General features: G+C 30.8%; 1 protein-coding gene across 2 annotated transcripts; it reads left to right on the forward strand.

Moving 5' to 3' along the window:
- The first annotated feature begins 1,392 nt into the window (after window positions 1–1,392).
- Window positions 1,393–16,967, forward strand: LOC143046121 (eukaryotic translation initiation factor 4E-like). Of its 2 annotated transcripts, none has more exons than XM_076219123.1 (7): window positions 1,393–1,473; window positions 6,067–6,272; window positions 7,684–7,747; window positions 8,330–8,443; window positions 12,380–12,519; window positions 13,038–13,092; window positions 14,679–16,967. In XM_076219123.1, exons 1-7 carry the CDS (start codon window positions 1,450–1,452, stop codon window positions 14,736–14,738), a joined length of 663 nt encoding a protein of 220 aa, XP_076075238.1. In that variant the 5' UTR covers window positions 1,393–1,449; the 3' UTR covers window positions 14,739–16,967. The 2 variants fall into 2 exon arrangements, with proteins under 2 accessions (XP_076075238.1, XP_076075237.1); XM_076219122.1 differs by lacking the exon at window positions 1,393–1,473 and adding an exon at window positions 5,136–5,238.
- The last annotated feature ends 2,502 nt before the right edge of the window (window positions 16,968–19,469 follow it).

A 19,469-nucleotide genomic window follows, 5' to 3' on the forward strand; every position in this document is an offset into this window, starting at 1 on the left:
CCGATTTCTAGCGGAATTCTATAAAAAGTGTATTATTTCGTCTCTGTTTATCAATTTAAAAAAGGCGCCGTGGAAATTGGACCCACATTTTACCGACAGTTACCGTCACCTTTACAAACTTTTCATTTATTCCCCCTTGGTCTATGGCAAGCCCTTGTGGAATTTATCCCCTATTTATTAATATTAAATATTATTTTTTAATATTAATAAATCGAATATTTAATATTAATAAATATTTTTCAATATTAAAAAAATCGTCATTTTTTAATATTAATAAATAGGTTTTATTTTTTAATATTAAAAAAAAAAACAATTTTTAATATTAAATATTCGATTTATTAATATTAAAAAATAGATCCTATTTATTAATATTAAAAAATCAAATATTTAATTTTAAAAAATGAATTTTTAATATTAATAAATGATTTCATCGGCGTATTATTTAATATTAAAAAATCGATTTATTAATATTAAAAAACGATTTTGTAATATTAAAAAATCATTTTTTAATATTAATAAATCATTATTTAATATTAATAAATCATTTTTTAATATTGATAAATAGGGAATAAATTCCACAACAGCTTGCCATATTGGTCCGCGTTTTTCTATTCGAGATACTCGGTGTGTTGTAGTTATCTCAGATCTTATCACTAAAATCTTTTAAAGGCTACATTTCTATATGTTTCATTTGAAATGTGGGAAATTTTCTTCTTCAGAATAACCAAGATCTAGAAATCTTAATTATTTAATGTGATATGGTTGTCATCGACCATCTTAGATTGTAAAATAGCAGAACACAATAGTTCTAAAATTTTAATTAGGTCAGCAAATTTCACTGCAGGAATGCGAACTTACTTTTATACGAATTTTCATTTAAATGAACAAATTATTGTGATCTAAAGTTATTATCACTCTTGTTTTACAGAATGGAATATTTTTGTTTCATTTTATATTTTTTTAAACTTTGTGTATTGAGGGGAGGTAACTCCGACATTAACAAGGAATTCATCTGGATTTTTTAAGCTGGATTAATCATACTGTGACCTCATTTTTCTTTTTCTTATTCTGACCAACCGTGCATTTCGGCAATTAGTCTCCAATGTTACAATAATAAGCCTATTTTATTATTGTAATTACATTTCAATGTAACCATAGCCAGTGCCTAAAATTAATTGTGCGAAATAGGCGCGCCATAAATATGACAGGTTACGGTTATGTCCCCCTGGTTTCGGCTTGCTATTACAATTTCGTTAACAAACTGTGTTTATTTAACTTTAAAATTCTTATTAAAACAATTTGTACATCTAATTTGTAAAATAAAACCTCTTTTATAGGTATTCATTGCGTATTTGCCAAGAAACTGACATAAGGCAGTACTCTACTTAGCCTCGTTTTCGATGCCGGTAAAACCATGTGATTAAAAATCCATATTGGATTTCAGACAACATGGCATCTGTTGAACCTCAAGAGGTACATAACACGTATTTATAGTTTTATCAATGAAAAAAACTGTGTCAAAAGTTTCATAGAACACTGTTTAAGATCAAAGAACAAGTCTGATTCTCAGATGGTTTGATAACTCTTCATATCAGCAGACCCGGACCGAACAAGCTAGGCCATAGTGCAACATATTCATGTCAAAATTTCCAAATTACGTCAATTCACAAGAAGTTAAAGTCATCATAAAATGGCTTCATTTTACATCATTTCATAAGTGGTCATTTTCAAAATTTTAAAGATCGAAATATCCCGAAAAAGTTTTGGACTGATTGAAGATAAAATGGATGGGAACATCTTTGTGTTGTCACCTTGCTCTTTGACTTTGTGTAGCAGTCCTTCTCCATACTAAAGTAAACTTATAACTGTAATCCATTAGCTGCACTTGTGGAGTAATACTTCAGCTCAGTTTGTAGAGACATCTTACTGTACCAGGAATTACAAGAAAGAAATATCCAGAGAGGACCGGTATTGGATTTTGGCTCTCTTTTCCTGATCCTTAAAATTTCTAAGCCATAAGGTCAATATTTAGTTTGACTCAACTGTTCTCTTTGTGCTTTCTTGTTTCTACTTGGTACTGAATTTCTCTGGGTAATGTCACATAGTATACTTTGGTTAAATTGATTGGGCACAGGATGAAAATTCTTTAGGGCTTCATGTTTCTTGGAATAGGCCAATTTCGGGATACGGTTTTTAGACCAATTTGTCATGTGACTTCCATCACCACTTAACAAAAATGTATGCATTGTGATACTGTCACATGTTGAGCAAAGGAGTGAAAAAGTTTGATTTTATACTGCACAAAATATTTGGGAAATTAAAATCTAACAAGATGGTCACCTCCCTTAGTCGTACGGGAATCAAGATTACGTTCTTAGAGAACATAAATTATTTGTATACAACCCTTCAGAATCATTTTTATGAAAGTACTGGAAATTTTTAATAAAGCATTGATACAGGCTCGCCTTCTATCTGGAAAATGAGTCTTAAAGGCGTGCGAAATTGATGATCTTTTCCGATGATGGACATGATTCCAGAAATGACGTATCGCCCTGAACCCTTTAAATATTTTCCTTTCATTTTCGCTCTTATCTCGTATGTCTTTTTATTTGTTGGTGTTGGTAGTGTCTGGAGATCTATTGGGATGTTATGTATCTCCAGCTGTCTTTTCATTTCTTCTTGTCAGTGGTGGTATAAACAATGTGTTTTGAACTGATTGGATGGAGCTTATGTTTCAATTTGCATGAGGACAATATATTTGAAGATGTGTGTGATAAGGATGATTGCCATTATAATTATTACTGATTTCTTATCACCAATCCGTGTCACCAAAACATTATAGAATTACGACATATGCAGACTTTGCAACTGCTGTTGGTATACATGTAGTTATACTTTAATATATCAACAAATTCCAAAATGTGACAATTATAACATGTTTTAAAACTCTGCATTACATGTACAAGAAAATCAACGACTGTGTCTCATTAATTATTTTGACAATACACATATAAGGTTTACATGTTTTAACTGGATCAATGACCATAACTGGACACTTCATTGATGAGTTTATCCCAAAACACCTATCTTTAAATGGACTGATCTATAATGAGGGAATCGGGTTCAACTGAGTCACAATATGAGTTATATGTCAAGTGAGTAGTGAACAAGCTTAAAATGACTTCATATTGTGTCATGCAGCTAATACTTTGCAATATGAATTTACAGACCACCAGATAATTGATTTATCAGGTTATATTTTGGTATTTTACATGATATAAAACTAGTGTTTTCTTTTTTTCACCAGCAAACCGGAAGATAACTTGATAAGTTTAGGTCAAACTTATTATATAAATGTCTGTTCATATATTATGATGTTGGTGATATGTCCGAGCCAAAGTAATGAAGACTGGGTGAACGTATATGAAGTTGTAATATGTAATTTCATTAAGAACTTAGAAGAGTGATTTAGACTGAGGGACTATCAATAACTACATGTATAATGATTGGAGGTTTTTGGGACATGATTCATGATAAGTGGAATTTGCACATGAAAAAATTAAGTAAATTCGGCAAAAAATTAATGAAATTTCAGCAATCAAACCTAATTTCTTAATATGAGGAGTTTTTGTAACTTTTAAACAAAAACAAAGTTTCAATTCATTAGCTTTGAAATCAGTATGTACATATGTACTTGCGCGTGTGTAGCCAGATACTCTGGTGTAACTATCCGTTATTACACCAATTAAAAGACTTCACTTCAGATCTTTAAGTTATTTGAGAAATTGATAGGGGGTGGGTATAGAAAAGAAAATTAAAGTTTTGAATATGTGTCAAAGACACAATCAAACTTTGCTAATATTGTACATAAAATGCATGAGTATGTATGAACTACAAGTCAAATACAAATGTATGTTATTCCTTGTTAAAAATTTTTTTAATTTGGGCTGGATTGATTTTATATATGTTGGATTGACTTGGGCCAGGAGGATTTGCTGGTTTGACATTAAGCAAAACATGCATGTACATACATAGTATATAGGCTAATACTGGTAATAGTAACATAACATGTTCTTTGAGTATGCTCATCATTTTTCAAAAGCTAATGTCCTTGAAAATCATCAATAAATGTGGGAGATGGGATTTTACTAGGTTTTAACCTGTGCATATTGTGGATGTGCAATCTACTAATGAGGCAACAAGTTCACATGAATCATGAATGACATATTTGATAAAAGGGTGCCAAGATGATTTGCTGCATGAAACAAAAAGCACTTGCTCATCAGGGCTCAAATAACTTTTATAAAAACTCCAGGGGTCACAACTGTTATTACATAACATCTACTTCTATATACATGTAGATATAATAAGATGTAATAAGTCTGTTGGAAACAATTAAATCATACCAAATAAGGCTAAAACCTCCTTGGTGAGAGTTAGGCTTCCACGTAATAGAATGATTAAAAAAAATTGATGTACATTCGGCGGGTAAGGGTTTACAGTCGAAATGGGTTTTGAAAGCATTCAAAGGTACATTTTGTAAGTTACAAACAAAATTTAGCTAAAAGTTGTTTTAAACACCACCACAATAGAATGTGACTGTTTTTTTGTGACAAAATGTTATAGCTTTTAATCTACGTTTTTTGTTATTTGTTATCATGGTTATTGGTTACATCTCCGTCTATTCATCATGTTCATTAGAAACATTAGCATGTGCTGTACATAATATGTTATTGTACATCATATACTTTATGCACAGTCCTAGGTAAAACATCTTCAGTTCACTTCTTATCCAAATTTATACCAAAAAACTGTCAAAATAAACTTTTTGACAAACACGACAAAGCTTATAAATTTGTGTGAATGTAGATATGTCTCTTATCCTTTCAGTCTGTTTTCATGTATACCATATTAATTCTTTTTCAAATCTTTTCTGGTGAAAAAATTATAGTTACATGTGCAATTTTATTGTTTTGTTAATGTTTAAATTGTAGAAGAATCTAAAGATTAAGGTCTTGATAGATTGATGTAGTTCAAAAAAAAAAATTTGGTTAGGAAGTAGGACAACCTACGGTAAGTTTTTCATTCACAAGTCTAGAAATGATTGTCATGCCCAGAAGGGATATTCTTGTCAGGTCACAGTGGTTGGTATGCTGGTACATCTGATGTTCAGTATATAACTGTCTTACACAGGATTATAATATGCTATACCACCTGAGTCTTGGCAGAAAAATACGGGTAAGAGGAAAATGTTTTGAAGAGGTATTTTGGGGAACAGACTTATTTAACACCAAGGAATTTTGACAGCCAGTCTAATGTATGTCTATTAAGATTTTTTAGCTTTTTCATACATATTTTCTTTTGAGATTATGATTTATATTTATACATTTTTTGATATCATTTTTGAAAGGTCTTTTTTAAAAAGCTCATAAACCCTAAAAAGACCTTCTATTCATCATTGTTCATACAGAATAAAAGACTTTTCTTTGTCAGATTTTAGTATTTTTTGCGAGAAGTACTTATTTCATATGTGTTTCTCTTTTATAAGTTGTATAAAATTGCATTCATGGATTACTTGAAAGTTACAGTAAGATAAAGTTATTTTCACTTACAAATAATGAATTGTGTATGCATATATTATTTCGTTGGATAAATATGCATTTGTAGGTACAGAACAAAATATAAAATTTCAATTGAATTATTTATTTCTAGTCGAATTGAAACAGAGACTTATTTTTTTTTTTAATTTGAAGGTACACAATGTAGAGCTATTTTGTAAATTTTGACAAAAGAAATGAATCTGCTACTTTTGTTAGACATTGCATTAATTCATTTCTCCATCAATGAGAAACTCTCCACGACTTTGTATTTCTTTACTTTTAAATGAAAATTTATTGTTATGAAATGGAAAGTTACAGATGACAAGTGTCTGATTACAAAATTCTGACATGGAATTGAGGTCTTCAACCTTCTTGGGAGATTTATTTTTAGTTCATTACTGGCCAAATTTAAAATGGACATGGTATTCATTCTGAACAATAAGATACTATTTACATTTATATTCAGGAATTACGGAATGACACAGAAGAACAAGTTGATGAAGTAGAAGAAGTTGAAGGCGAAGAAGACGAATCTTTATCACCAGAACTCTTAATCAAACATCCACTTCAAAACAAATGGGCCTTGTGGTTTTTCAAAAATGACAGAACGAAAGAATGGACAGCGAATCTAAAATTGGTTACGGCATTTGATACTGTAGAAGATTTCTGGGGGTAAATTATATATTTATTAGTTAAAATTTAAATTTAAAACTTAATTTCTAGTAGAAGTGAAAATAGAATTTAGAAGTTTATAGAGCATAGAGTATTAGTTCTAATTGTTTATTGCATATTTTTTTTTAAAATTTTTAAATGGAAATTCCATATTTAGAAAAGAAAAAAAAAAGTACTGTTATTAAGAAAAGGCTGTGCATAAAAGTGATTTTATAATTATATCATACTCCAAAGGTGGGGGTTTATACACATTTACTCATGTCTGTCTGTCTGTTTTTCCATCCATAAACTTCTGGTTAACCACTCACTTATCAATGAATGGCCATGTCCCATTTTTCAAATCAAAGCTTCTTAAAATTGGTATCAAGCTTCTTGTGAGCATGCTATATTCTATTAAGATGTAAATAAATACATACAGGTAAATATTTTGCGAATTATTGTTTTAGTAAGAATAAGTATTTTAATATCAATTTTCAAATATTAAAATCTTATTCTCATACACAGTCTTTAAATTGTAAAAGTTGCATCTCTATAGTCATCAAAACAAAACAAAAAATTTGTATTCGAAAGTGCATGTTTTTTTCATTAATGTCAAATCAGTTTTACATTAGAATTACATTTAAAGTAAATAAATTTATTGTGAAGTAAAATGAACGCAATGCACTGTAAACAAAATAAATATTAAAGCAGTTAGTATGTTAATTAAAATGCAAGTCACAAGTTATTTTTGTGATGGTTAAGCATGAAAACTGAGAGTAAAGGTATATAGTAGGTATTAAAATAGAATTTATCTGTCAGAAATGGTTGTGTTGTGACTGGGTTGTCAACATTTGATGGATTATACCATTTAGTATGACATGTCTTCTAGCCCACTAACCTATAAACAATTATTTTGTTTATTGCATTTTGTTTATTGCACAATGATGAGGAAATCTTGCAATCAATAATGTCCAAATAGAATTATTGTGAAATACTGATATTGGAGCTATTTTAACATGTTAAATGATAGAAGGCTATTATAGGGAAATGCTTGTTTTAATATGTTATATTTATTTATTAAAATTTCAAACTTTGCTAGACACACCCAGAAAAATAGAAAATTAACGTCATGTCATACCCATGATGTCAAGGATATCTGTATTATTGGGATGCTTATTTACATTCCCTACCACCCTTGCCTCTTGGTAAAAAGAGAAAAAGAACAATTAGTAGAATAACAATATAATCATGTTTCTGAGTTTGAAGCTCAAGTTTGAAGTCAAACTTAACCCTTAATGTTGTTTGGTTATATTAAAAGACATTCAATTTCAAGTTGAAGATTGTAATACATTTACATTTCACTTGGACAATGTGTTTTGTAAACACAGATAATTTATTCTGATTTTAACATGTACAATGTTGATAATTTTAGATTATATAACCATGTACAGAAAGCAAGCAAATTACCCTCAGGCTGTGATTACTCATTATTTAAGGTAAATATTGAAGGAAAAAGAAATTATTTTCTTGTTAGCTTTTATTACATGTATAATTAAACTCTATATGTTATAACATCTACCAACCTGTTATATTATGACAGTATGTGCATACCTGATCAGATAACATAGTCTGTCATATTTAAAGATCTACATACTTACATTAGAAAATTTGTTTAAACATAAAACATACATATATTCGGGAAATGGACTACTCAAGCAAAAAATAAGTCTGTATGATACGGAGAGTAATCTGAGACTCAAGTCACAACCACAATGTCTTAATCTAGTAAACAAAATGTTGGTGCCAGTACTGAAAAAAAGCTTTTTATTATTCAATAGAATGGTCTCCTTTTGCATGATTCTTAGAAATCTTAGAAACATTTCTACAATTATTAGATGCCACTATTTAGACATATCACATGTACAAATATTTCTGAACTGCATTAATATGTAGTCCTCACAGTCACAAGGATGATTCAAATTTGAATTAGGCTGTATTGTTAAAGGTCTGTTTGCCATTGATGGGGTTATTTTGATTACCCTGAATTTACAAGTAAAAATTTTTCGTATTCATTTAAGGATGGTGTTCAGCCAATGTGGGAAGATGATGTCAATAAAGATGGAGGAAGATGGTTAATTAACTTAGAAAAAAATAAACGATCAACAGATTTAGATAATTTTTGGTTGGAAACAGTAAGTATTTTAATACATGGACTTGTCAAGTATCAGAAATAAACAGATTTGCATTCATATTCTTTAAACATAAGATTTTTTGGTAAATATTTATACTTGATATTTGGGGCATCTAAAGACTTGCAACCATTGCCTTTAGATAGATTAAATATGTGGTTAAGGCCTTTAGTGTGGGACATTGGAGCACTTTTCCTTGAGTATACCCCTGGGTAACATCATTGAGCAGTAGCTGACAGTTTCACTTTTTATACGACCGCAAAAATTTTAATTTTTTGGTCGTATATTGCTATCACGTTGGCGTCGTCGTCGTCGTCGTCGTCCGAATACTTTTAGTTTTCGCACTCTAACTTTAGTAAAAGTGAATAGAAATCAATGAAATTTTAACACAAGGTTTATGACCTCAAAAGGAAGGTTGTGATTGATTTTGGGAGTTTTGGTCCCAACATTTTAGGAATTAGGGGCCAAAAAGGGCCCAAATAAGCATTTTCTTGGTTTTCGCACTATAACTTTAGTTTAAGTGAGTAGAAATCTATGAAATTTTGACACAAGGTTTATGACCACAAAAGGAAGGTTGGGATTGATTTTGGGAGTTTTGGTTCCAACAGTTTAGGAAATAAGGGCCAAAAAAGGGCCCAAATAAGCATTATTCTTGGTTTTCGCACAATAACTTTAGTATAAGTAAATAGAAATCAATGAAATTTTAACACAAGGTTTATGACCACAAAAGGAAGGTTGGGATTGATTTTTGGAGTTGAGGTCACAACAGTTTATGAATTAGGGGCCAAAAAGGGGCCCAAATAAGCATTATTTTTGGTTTTTGCACCATAACTTTAGTATAAGTGTAACGTGTTTGGCTTATGAACTATATGTTCGTATCCGTTTTCACAGAATCTGAGACACTCCAATATCAATCTTTTAATTAACTCAAAAACCCAACTACAACTTGGAGGCTTTACTTAAAACTACAAGACCAACTTTGAAACTTAATAAAGAAATAACACTATTTACACAAATAACTTTGTATCAAAAAGTAGTCTGAAAACTAGAACCTCAATTTATCCTTGATCCTTTCACTGACTCCGAGGTCCCAACTGATTTGACAAACAATTATATTAAACTTAAGAATAAGCTTCAAAAATCCTAGGTTCCTGAAACACCTAGTTCTGAGACACCCAGTCTCTGAGACAACTAGTCTCTGAAGCACCTAGTTCCTGAGACAACTAGTTTTGAAGCACCTAGTCCCCGGAGCACCTAAGTCACCAGATTATTACAAGCTATCTGTTCGAGGGACTGCGACCATTCCCGAGGGAAATTACAGTTTCGTAACAACGCGGTAGCTTGCAATAATTGTAATACTTAGTCTCCGAAGCACCAAAGTCACCAGACTTTTACAAACCACCTGTTCGAGGGACTGCGACCATTCCCGAGGGAAATTACAGTATCGGAACAACCCGGTAGCTTGCAACAATCGTAAAGACTTCAAAAACCGCTTGCTTCAAAACCACAAGCTTTCAACTCAAACTAGGTTTACAAACTTTCCTTTTAAACTACTTTATTGGCTGGTATTCACTTTCCGATGTTCATCCGTCGACGGTCAATTAATAAATGAGCGACTTGCAATGAATCGATGTCTTTATATACCAAGAGCGCGGACCTCGAAGAGAGCACCCTAGCAACAATTAACGCGTCTCATAACAACCAAGGATAGAAGACTGATTTTATATGTATTATTCGTTAACGCATTGTTCAAACGGGTAATTTATTATGGATAACAATTCAACGATAAATTACAAATATTGTCTTATGCCTAAACTGCATTTTTGTCACATAAGTAAATAGAAATCTATGAAATTTAAACACAAGGTTTATGACCATAAAAGGAAGGTTGGGTTTGATTTTGGGAGTTTTGGTCCTAACAGTTTAGGAATAAGGGGCCCAAAGGGTCCAAAATTGAACTTTGTGTGATTTCATCAAAAATTGAATAATTGGGGTTCTTTGATATGCCGAATCTAACTATGTATGTAGATTCTTAATTTTTGGTCCCGTTTTCAAATTGGTCTACATTAAGGTCCAAAGGGTCCAAAATTAAACTTAGTTTGATTTTAACAAAAATTGAATCCTTGGGGTTCTTTGATATGCTGAATTTAAAAATGTACTTAGATTTTTAATTATTGGCCTAGTTTTCAAGTTGGTCCAAATGGGGGTCCAAAATTAAACTTTGTTTGATTTCATCAAAAATTGAATAAATGGGTTCTTTGATATGCCAAATCTAACTGTGTATGTAGATTCTTAATTTTTGGTCCAGTTTTCAAATTGGTTTACATTAAGGTCCAAAGGGTCCAAAATTAAACTAAGTTTGATTTTAACAAAAATTAAATTCTTGGGCTTATTTGATATGCTTTATCTAAATATGTACTTTGATTTTTGATTATGGGCCCAGTTTTCAAGTTGGTCCAAATCAGGATTCCATATCAAGTATTGTGCAATAGCAAGAAATTTTCAATTGCACAGTATTGCACAATAGCAAGAAATATCTAATTGCACAATATTGTGCAATAGCAATTAATTTTCAATTGGAGTTATCTTTCTTTGTATAGAATAGTAGTTGATAATATATGTTGGAAATTTGCCAGGCATGACTATGATGTCATTTTCTATTTTTATTTGCCAATAACTTTATGTCATTGTATGTAAATAACTTTATTGGAAATTTGCCAATATAAAATGTTGCTGATGAAGCTTTTTTTCCTTATCTTATCTAAAATGTTTTTAGATAATGTATGTTGGACATTTGCCAGACATGACTATGATGTCATTTTCTATTTTTATTTGCCAATAACTTTATGTAAATACCTTAATTGGAAATTTGCCAATATAAAATGTTGCTGATGAAGTTTTTTTTATTGTTTTATACAATAAACAATGTATATTCACTTTTACTACCAACCAATCTTTACCATTCAGTGATAACAAGCACTTTATTTTACATTTTAATATTTTATGATGTATTTAAAAGAGTAGTTATTGTTGCAAACTCCATTAGAAATTTGAATTGATATCAGTTTTGGAAAAAGGGAAACAGGGATGTGAAAAAAAGGGGAGGGGTTTAAATTTTTCTCATTTCAGATTTCATAAATAAAAAGAAAATTTCTTCAAACATTTTTTTGAGAGGATTAATATTCAACAGCATAGTGAATTGCTCAAAGGCAAAAAAAAACTTTTAAGTTCATTAGACCACATTCGTTCTGTGTCAGAAACCTATGCTGTGTCATGATCAACTATTTAATTTTAGATTTAAAAAGTTTGAAGAAGAAATCTTTAATTGATTTGTAAAATCTTGACATTTGTTTTGTGTAAAAAAAACCCATGTAATGTCAAAAATTTGATCACAATCCAAATTCAGAGCTGTATCACGCTTGAATGTTTTGTCCATACTTGCCCCAACTGTTCAGGGTTCGACCTCTGCAGTCGTATAAAGCTGCGCCCTGCGGAGCACCTGGTTATTTATTGTTCTGAATAAACTCCGCATCTGTAATTTTCTAACACAATTATCAAAAAGTCCAAGCTTTTGCTGTTGCTTGCCAGCCATCGGTCATTGTATTGTCCACTTTTATCTTACTTTTAAAAAAATCTGAAATATAAGGACAATACTGGACATTTATCATTTCAAGTTAAAATATAAATTTCATTTTTTACAATGCTTCATAAAATACATGTATCTTGGTGGGGAAGATTTAAAGACAATCCAGAAGGGGTCACGTTTAGATGACCTTGGTGTAAATTTTTGATCGACTGTTACTTTCTAGCTGACGCTTTCATTGGAACATTTTTTAATGGATATAGATACACACCCATTGATATAAAATAGAAGATACTGCAGGTATATATTCTTAAATCATATCAAAATGACTATCTAATATTTAATTCTTATTTCAGTTATTATGTTTGATTGGTGAAGCCTTTGAAGATTTTAGTGAAGATGTTAATGGTGCTGTTATTAATATTAGGAATAAAGGAGACAAATTGAGTTTATGGACAAGGGATAGTAGGAGACAGGATGCTACCATGAAAATAGGGTACATAAACACATAGCAGTGCTATAAATTTGTGATGAATGATCCAATTTTGATATTTATTAATCATAGCACATGTCATTATACAATAGAGTGATGATATCGCATAAACTTTTGATCACTTGATAGCAGTGGATTAAAAACTGAAACCACTACCAGAAATTTTTAATAGTTTGACACTTTGAAATCATTACAAGGGACTTTTTAATTGATTGCACACTAAGAAACCTATACCAGGTATTTTTAATTGATTTGACACTTTGAAATCATTACAAGAGACTTTTTAATTGATTGCATAATCAGAAACCACTACCAGGGATTTTTATTCAGTTGACCACCAAGAAACCATAACCAGGGTCCAGGGATTTCTAATGTATCTCTTAGGGGCAATTGTAATAGTCTTTTTATGTTTACAGTTTTTAGAATAATTTTCTCTACAAACATAATTGTTAAGCTATTCACATTAGGATCATTGGTGTAATTGCTATATGTTAGATTTACACATTATTCTTTTTTTGCAGAAGAAAATTAAAAGAGAGACTACGAATACCAAACAAATTAGTAATAGGATTTCAGGTAAACTATATCATTGATATTTATGACATATTTGTCTTTTGCCCATGCATGCTATTAATAACTAAAATTACTTATTTTTAGCTCACCTGGCCCAAAGGGCCAAGTGATCTTTTCTCATCAATTGGCGTCTGTCATCCGTCGTCGTTAACTTTTACAAAAATCTTCTCTAAAACTACTTGGCCAAATTTAACCAAACTTGGGCACAATCATCATTGGGGTTTTAAAAAATGTGTCCGGTGACCTGGCCAACCAACCAAGATGGCCGCCATGGCTAAAAATAGAACATAGGGGTAAAATGCAGTTTTTGGGTTATAACTCAAAAACCAAAGCATTTAGAGCAAATCTGACAGGGGTTAAAGTGTTTATCAGGTCAAGATCTATCAGCCCTGAAATTTTCAGATGAATCGGACAACCTGTTGTTAGATTGCTGCCCCTGAATTGGTAATTTTAAGGAAATTTTGCTGTTTTGGTTATTACCTTGAATACTATAATAGATTGAGATAAACTGTAAACAACAATAATGTTTAGTAAAGTAAGACCTAAAAATAAGTCAACATGACCAAAATTGTCAATTGACCCCCTAAGGAGTTATTGCCCTTCATAGTCAATTTTTAACAATTTTCATAGAATTTGTAGATTTTCACTAACACTTTCCACTGAAACTACTGGGCCAAGTTCATTATAGATAGAGATAATTGTAAGCAGCAAGAATGTTAAGTAAATAAAATCTAAAAACACATCACCATCACCAAAACACAATTTTGTCATGAATCCATCTGTGTCCTTTGTTTACCAAGGTGAGCGACACAGGCTCTTTAGAGCCTCTAGTTTTTGTTTATCTCCCCTCATACTGCATTTAAATACCATTAATGTTAACCAAATTACAGCTTTAATATAAGTTAATCAAATTACAGCTTTAATATAAGTTATCTCCCCTCATACTGCGTTTAAATACCATTAATGTTAACCAAATTACAGCTTTAATATAAGTTATCTCCCCTCATACTGCATTTGAATACCATTAATGTTAACCAAATTACAGCTTTAATATAAATACAAATATAAAGAAGTATATTTACAAATTTAAAAGAAAAATCAATATACACAGATTTGAAATATTTTTGTGTTTCAGTGTAATTGCTTAAATCCCTATAGCTTAAAAAAATTCTATGGAACATTCAAGATGTCTACCATCACCAAACAGCCTACTTTACTCCAATAAACCGCAAAAGATACTATGGATAGAATAACATAGACATGATACAAAGGTACACATGGTGATAGCAAAACATGGACCAAACCGAACATGATAAATGGGGTTGGTTATTTTGTAACCACAACTCATTACCATCTCGATGAATTTCAATGTTAATTCTTCCTTTACAAGTGACATCAACTTAATGTCTTTAGATGAATGGTAATATTTATTAATTGACACCAATGTACATCTTTTCTTTAATTTCTATTTTTATTTTTTTGGTAAAACTATAACAATCTTTTGATTGTGTTCATTTAATATTACCATAGTTCAATTACTAACTTTTTATTGCTGTAGTTTCAATATGGTTTGTTGGTGTATATTTCAGGCACATAGAGACACCATCTCAAAATCAGGATCTACAGCAAAAGATAGATACAGAGTATAACAGTAGCTGTGGAAGAGGTGTGATTGTTTTGTGTGAAAGATGACCGTACATCTCTTTATAGATGATATTTATTATACTGTAAACCATATGTTGATTTAATTGTTTTTATTGAAGGTGAAAAGTATCATTGTCTTTGTTGTTCAAGCGCTTAATTTTTTGGGGGAATCACAAACGATATATTATAGTGTATGGGGAAATGGATTTGTGGTTCCATTGCATGCTATGATAGAGAAGGTTTGAAAAAACCCTAATATTTAAAACAATCTATATAAATAAGAATTAAATAGAATTCCATCTTCTGAAGTTCAGTGCATCTCACAAAAAAACAAAAAATATGATCAGAGTGGGAATAAAATTATGGGAGATGGGAATCACAGTTTTATTTTGTTATTCCAACTTGAAACAATATAAAGAATATAGAGTAGATTATAATTAAGTATTTAAGTAGGGAATTCAGTGTGAAGGGCATCCATTTTAAAATGTTCATACCTTTCTTGTTTTCTATTTTCTATATTTTTGATAGCCTTCTTTCACGTCCTATGAGAACAGAATTCTATTTTAATACAGATGTAATAATATTTCAGAGAGGGGTAAAAAAGAATTTTAAAATAAAAGCTGAATTTGGATTATCAATTTTAAAGAAGCCATAGATTATAGGCAATCTTTATTTGAACTTTCTTACTTTAACTTCTATTTCCTATCAAGATATACTTTTTGTTGGTGTTTTTTTTCTTCTTTTTTCATGTTTCCATTTAGAATCGTGTTTGCTACTGTAGTTAATGTATATATTTGTCTATAAAGAGATGATTGTGTAAGATACATGAAGTATAGTCATGTATAAAATTTATCATTGGAAGACGTTACATAATGCTTGTAAGTTGTTATTTAAGGATACAGTGAAGTGGTACATTCTCTTTTAAATAAGTGCCATTCGAAACTGCATTTATTCATTTCTTCATTTAATATTAACTTTTCCTATTAAGAATAGGTTATTTAGTTAGTGTTTTTTGTGGAATTATTTATTATCAAAGATTCTTCTTTCCTGAAATTTCATTGAAATGTTGTTTTTTTTAATTTTAACTGATTCATTTTGATTTTAAGTTTGTCAATATTTATCTTGTTAGATTAGACAGAAATGAGAAAGAATATTGATATCTTATTTTTTTGGCTTGCTACTTTATCATTAACCAGTTTGTAAAGTCAGTTATCAATGTTATGTTTTTGAAACCTTTTTTTTTTTTATAAATAGGACCTTTCCAACCCTTCCATACATTTAATACTAGAACAACCTTTACAAATTATTTATTTATAAAGATAAGTTTTATAATCTCAAAATTGGAAAAGGTAAAATTCCTTTTTCAATGTTCCGCCTTTTTTTTTTCTTTCGTTAAATTTTCAAACATCATTCATAAAAAGCTAGATAATGTGCACTTTTAACTTAGTTTTGTTGTAATTTCACAAATGCCATATTGGCATACAATGCACTCCTAATGCAACTGTTTTTGAAAATATCTGACAAAATCTTTTAGTTCACAGTTTGATTGAATTTTATAAAGCATTCATTATTAGCATTTTAGGAGGTAAATTTCTCAGAATTTGATTGCTTGTGATAATGAATATATGTGTTATGTAAAAAATCAAGCATGAGAAATCAAATGAGTTCATTAATCTTCGACTTATATCATATTTTCATGTCACTTCACTGTAAAAAAATATTTTGTTCATTAACTTGAAGATTGTATTTTTATTTGTATATTATGCTGACATATTTAATCAGTCGTGATGCTTTTTAGTTTGTATGTGACAACCTTTAGAAATAGGACTGTTTATCTTGTTGCTTTGGTTAAATGTTTAAGTTTTATGTCCTTTTGTGTCCATCTAGCATTAACATGGCTCTGTTTAAAGGCAATTTGAAATATTCCTGATTCATAAGTGTCCTAATCTTTTTAACTGACTGTTAAAAGTAAAATTTATGCTTATGAGTTTCTGAGAACCTGTTTTTGGAAGTCTGAATAAAATTAATTGAAAAAGCACCTAGCAACAATGTCTTTTTGAAACAAATACTAAAACCTTGACATGAGATTATGGAGATCTAAGGGGACTTTGTAACATTATCTTGTTATAATTAAAGGATTTTATACCTGGTTGAAGTTTAAATTATAAATAATTCTGGAAGCATACAATATTTTGAATGTAATATTTACATTTATTTTAATATCATAATAAAAATGTTCTACTTAACCCTTTCACCGATTGCTGCCCAGACAGAAGCTACTCTGAGACGATGGCGTCCCTGGCTACTATTACTCAAGTTGGAAATATTCATAATAAATGTCAATAAAAACTTGTTTATAGTTATTTGTGTATTTATTTTATTCACTAAGACCATGTTCACAGTTTTGTTCATGTTTTGACAATTTTTTCTTCATAAAATATCAAAATTTTCAAATTTTCGTCATTATCAAGGTGAAATTCTCAAAATTCGACTCTTTCACCCCAAATCGTAATTTTTTAACCCAAAACGGCAAAATTTTGAAAAATTTTATGAGGCTGTACGTATGTATGTATGTATGTACTCGAGATTCCGCCAATGTAGACGCACCCCTTGATAGACTGCAAGGGTACAGCGGATCCATGTACACTCCCTAAGGATTAATGGAGATGTGTCCTTTACAATATTATCCCACCACCAGAACAATCCCCACCCAACACCGCCCAAGGGAGCGTGTAGGACACCGGGAAGTCTGTTATTATGGTGGAGGAAGCCGAAGTACTCGGAGAGAACCACCGGGCCACTCGGTGGAAACAGACAAACCAGAGAGATATCAGAAGATTGATCTCCTGGTCAAAGTAGGGGGCAACTTTGACCAACCGAGGTACAAATTCCTCACACTGATCGATGTCCATTCCAACTGTTTTGTACATAAAACGACATTTTATGTCAAAAAAGTATACTAGTTTGGCTTCAATTCTTCCATATTCTTTCAAAAAAAATGTTCCCTCATTTCAAATTCTCGTAAATTCCGTAAATTTCCTCTGATTTTGACACGGTTTTCAACAAACGGAACCGCCATTGTTTACACTTTCATCCGGGTTATCCATCAAAGAAAGATAACCCACGTTTGCACTGTTTGAGCGGGAAACATAAAAGAGGTATTCCGATCCCGGTAAAACGGGACTCATCGTCAGCTGTCTGAAGCGTGAATCCCGGTAAACCGGGACTCGTCGGCGAAAGGGTTAAGGAATATATTTAAAGAATTTTTTTTTTATGTCAAGGACTTTCTATTTGATAAACAGTGATAAACAGTCCAGATGGAACAATAATTCTGTACATTCATTGTAGTATACTATAGTATTTGTATTAAAAATGCTTTATTGAACTAATCAGAACTTAAATTGGTGTTTATACAATTCACTGGAAAACCAGACATCTATGTTTTGTTTTCTTTCATTTTCTTTCTTGGTTTCTTAATTTACTGGATTGAGTTGCAAGTTTAATTCTCCTCAAATATAAATATGTTTACAAATTTGAGATGAGAGAGAGAGAGAAAGATATTCCCAAAAGCATTAATGTAGAATGTACTTTGAATGATACTTTTGAAAAGTGTTAAACATGCAGCGTACTGAAGGAATAACAGAAGGTTTGTTTGGTACCAATAATTTATAATTAATTAACAATTATCTAAGAAAAATTGAAAAAAAATCAGTTTATTTATTAATTAATTTTATTTTTGCTTTGTGCATCAAGTTGGTATTATGCCTTTTTTTTCAACAGCAATGAATTAACATTTAGAAAAATAAAGTATAATTCTCAGTTCTCTATGATGGGTAAAATTAAAATCCCCAATAAAATATGGAAGTGACTGGAAACAAATTAAAGTATGTTAATATTGTTATATAATATTTTTGGGATACGATTGCTTTTAAGCAATCTGTAGACTTCTACCGTTGACTCGGGGGCTCATTCCCTCACGTCAACCGTTTTATTCTAAACATTCAGCAACATCTCAGATTCTTATGATTGTCTTGCTTTAAAAGGTAAAAACAAGCAAAAGGATTGAACATAAACAACTTTCCTGTAATGTTCTTCTCATAATCTTCATGTTTGATTTTTCCGTTGACTTATATGCGTGTTTTTAACAACACGGAAAATCAGAATTAAGCAGTATTTATATTTAGTGTTTTTATAAATTTAGAAACACGTCAGAGGGAATTCCCCAGTTTTGATAAATGCGAGAGTTCTTTGAATTTCGATAATTCTATTTCTGTCATATAAGAACTGAAGTGGAGTTTTCTATATTTTACCGTTATGAAACTGATACTGTAGTCTCATATAGAAATTGAGACTCATTCATCATATCATAAATTAAATAAACGTTCTTGTTCCAAATCGCAAATCGCGGGTTTGTTTATGTATTAATGCGCATGCGTATAGTTTTCTTGATTTCAAGGGGTATCAGATTGAGTGGTTGTTCTGGATTCCCCGCTTATTAATTAATTTGAAACTCATTCTATGTCTTCTATGTCTGCCTGCTACTGAAGGTTTAATATTGTTGTTGCATAATTTAAAATCATATGCATCATTTAAATTAAAATCAATGAAGTTTTACCTATAACACCCCTTTAGCCGAAATGGAGTCTTCCATATTATCGTTTCGAGTTGTCTCCCTTTCAGAAGTATTTCCTGTCAAAATCGTCTCAATTTAAACAGAGGAGTGTACGGAAGGATTC

This window comes from Mytilus galloprovincialis, chromosome 9 (genome assembly GCF_965363235.1).
Source record: "Mytilus galloprovincialis chromosome 9, xbMytGall1.hap1.1, whole genome shotgun sequence".
Lineage (NCBI taxonomy): Eukaryota > Metazoa > Mollusca > Bivalvia > Mytilida > Mytilidae > Mytilus > Mytilus galloprovincialis.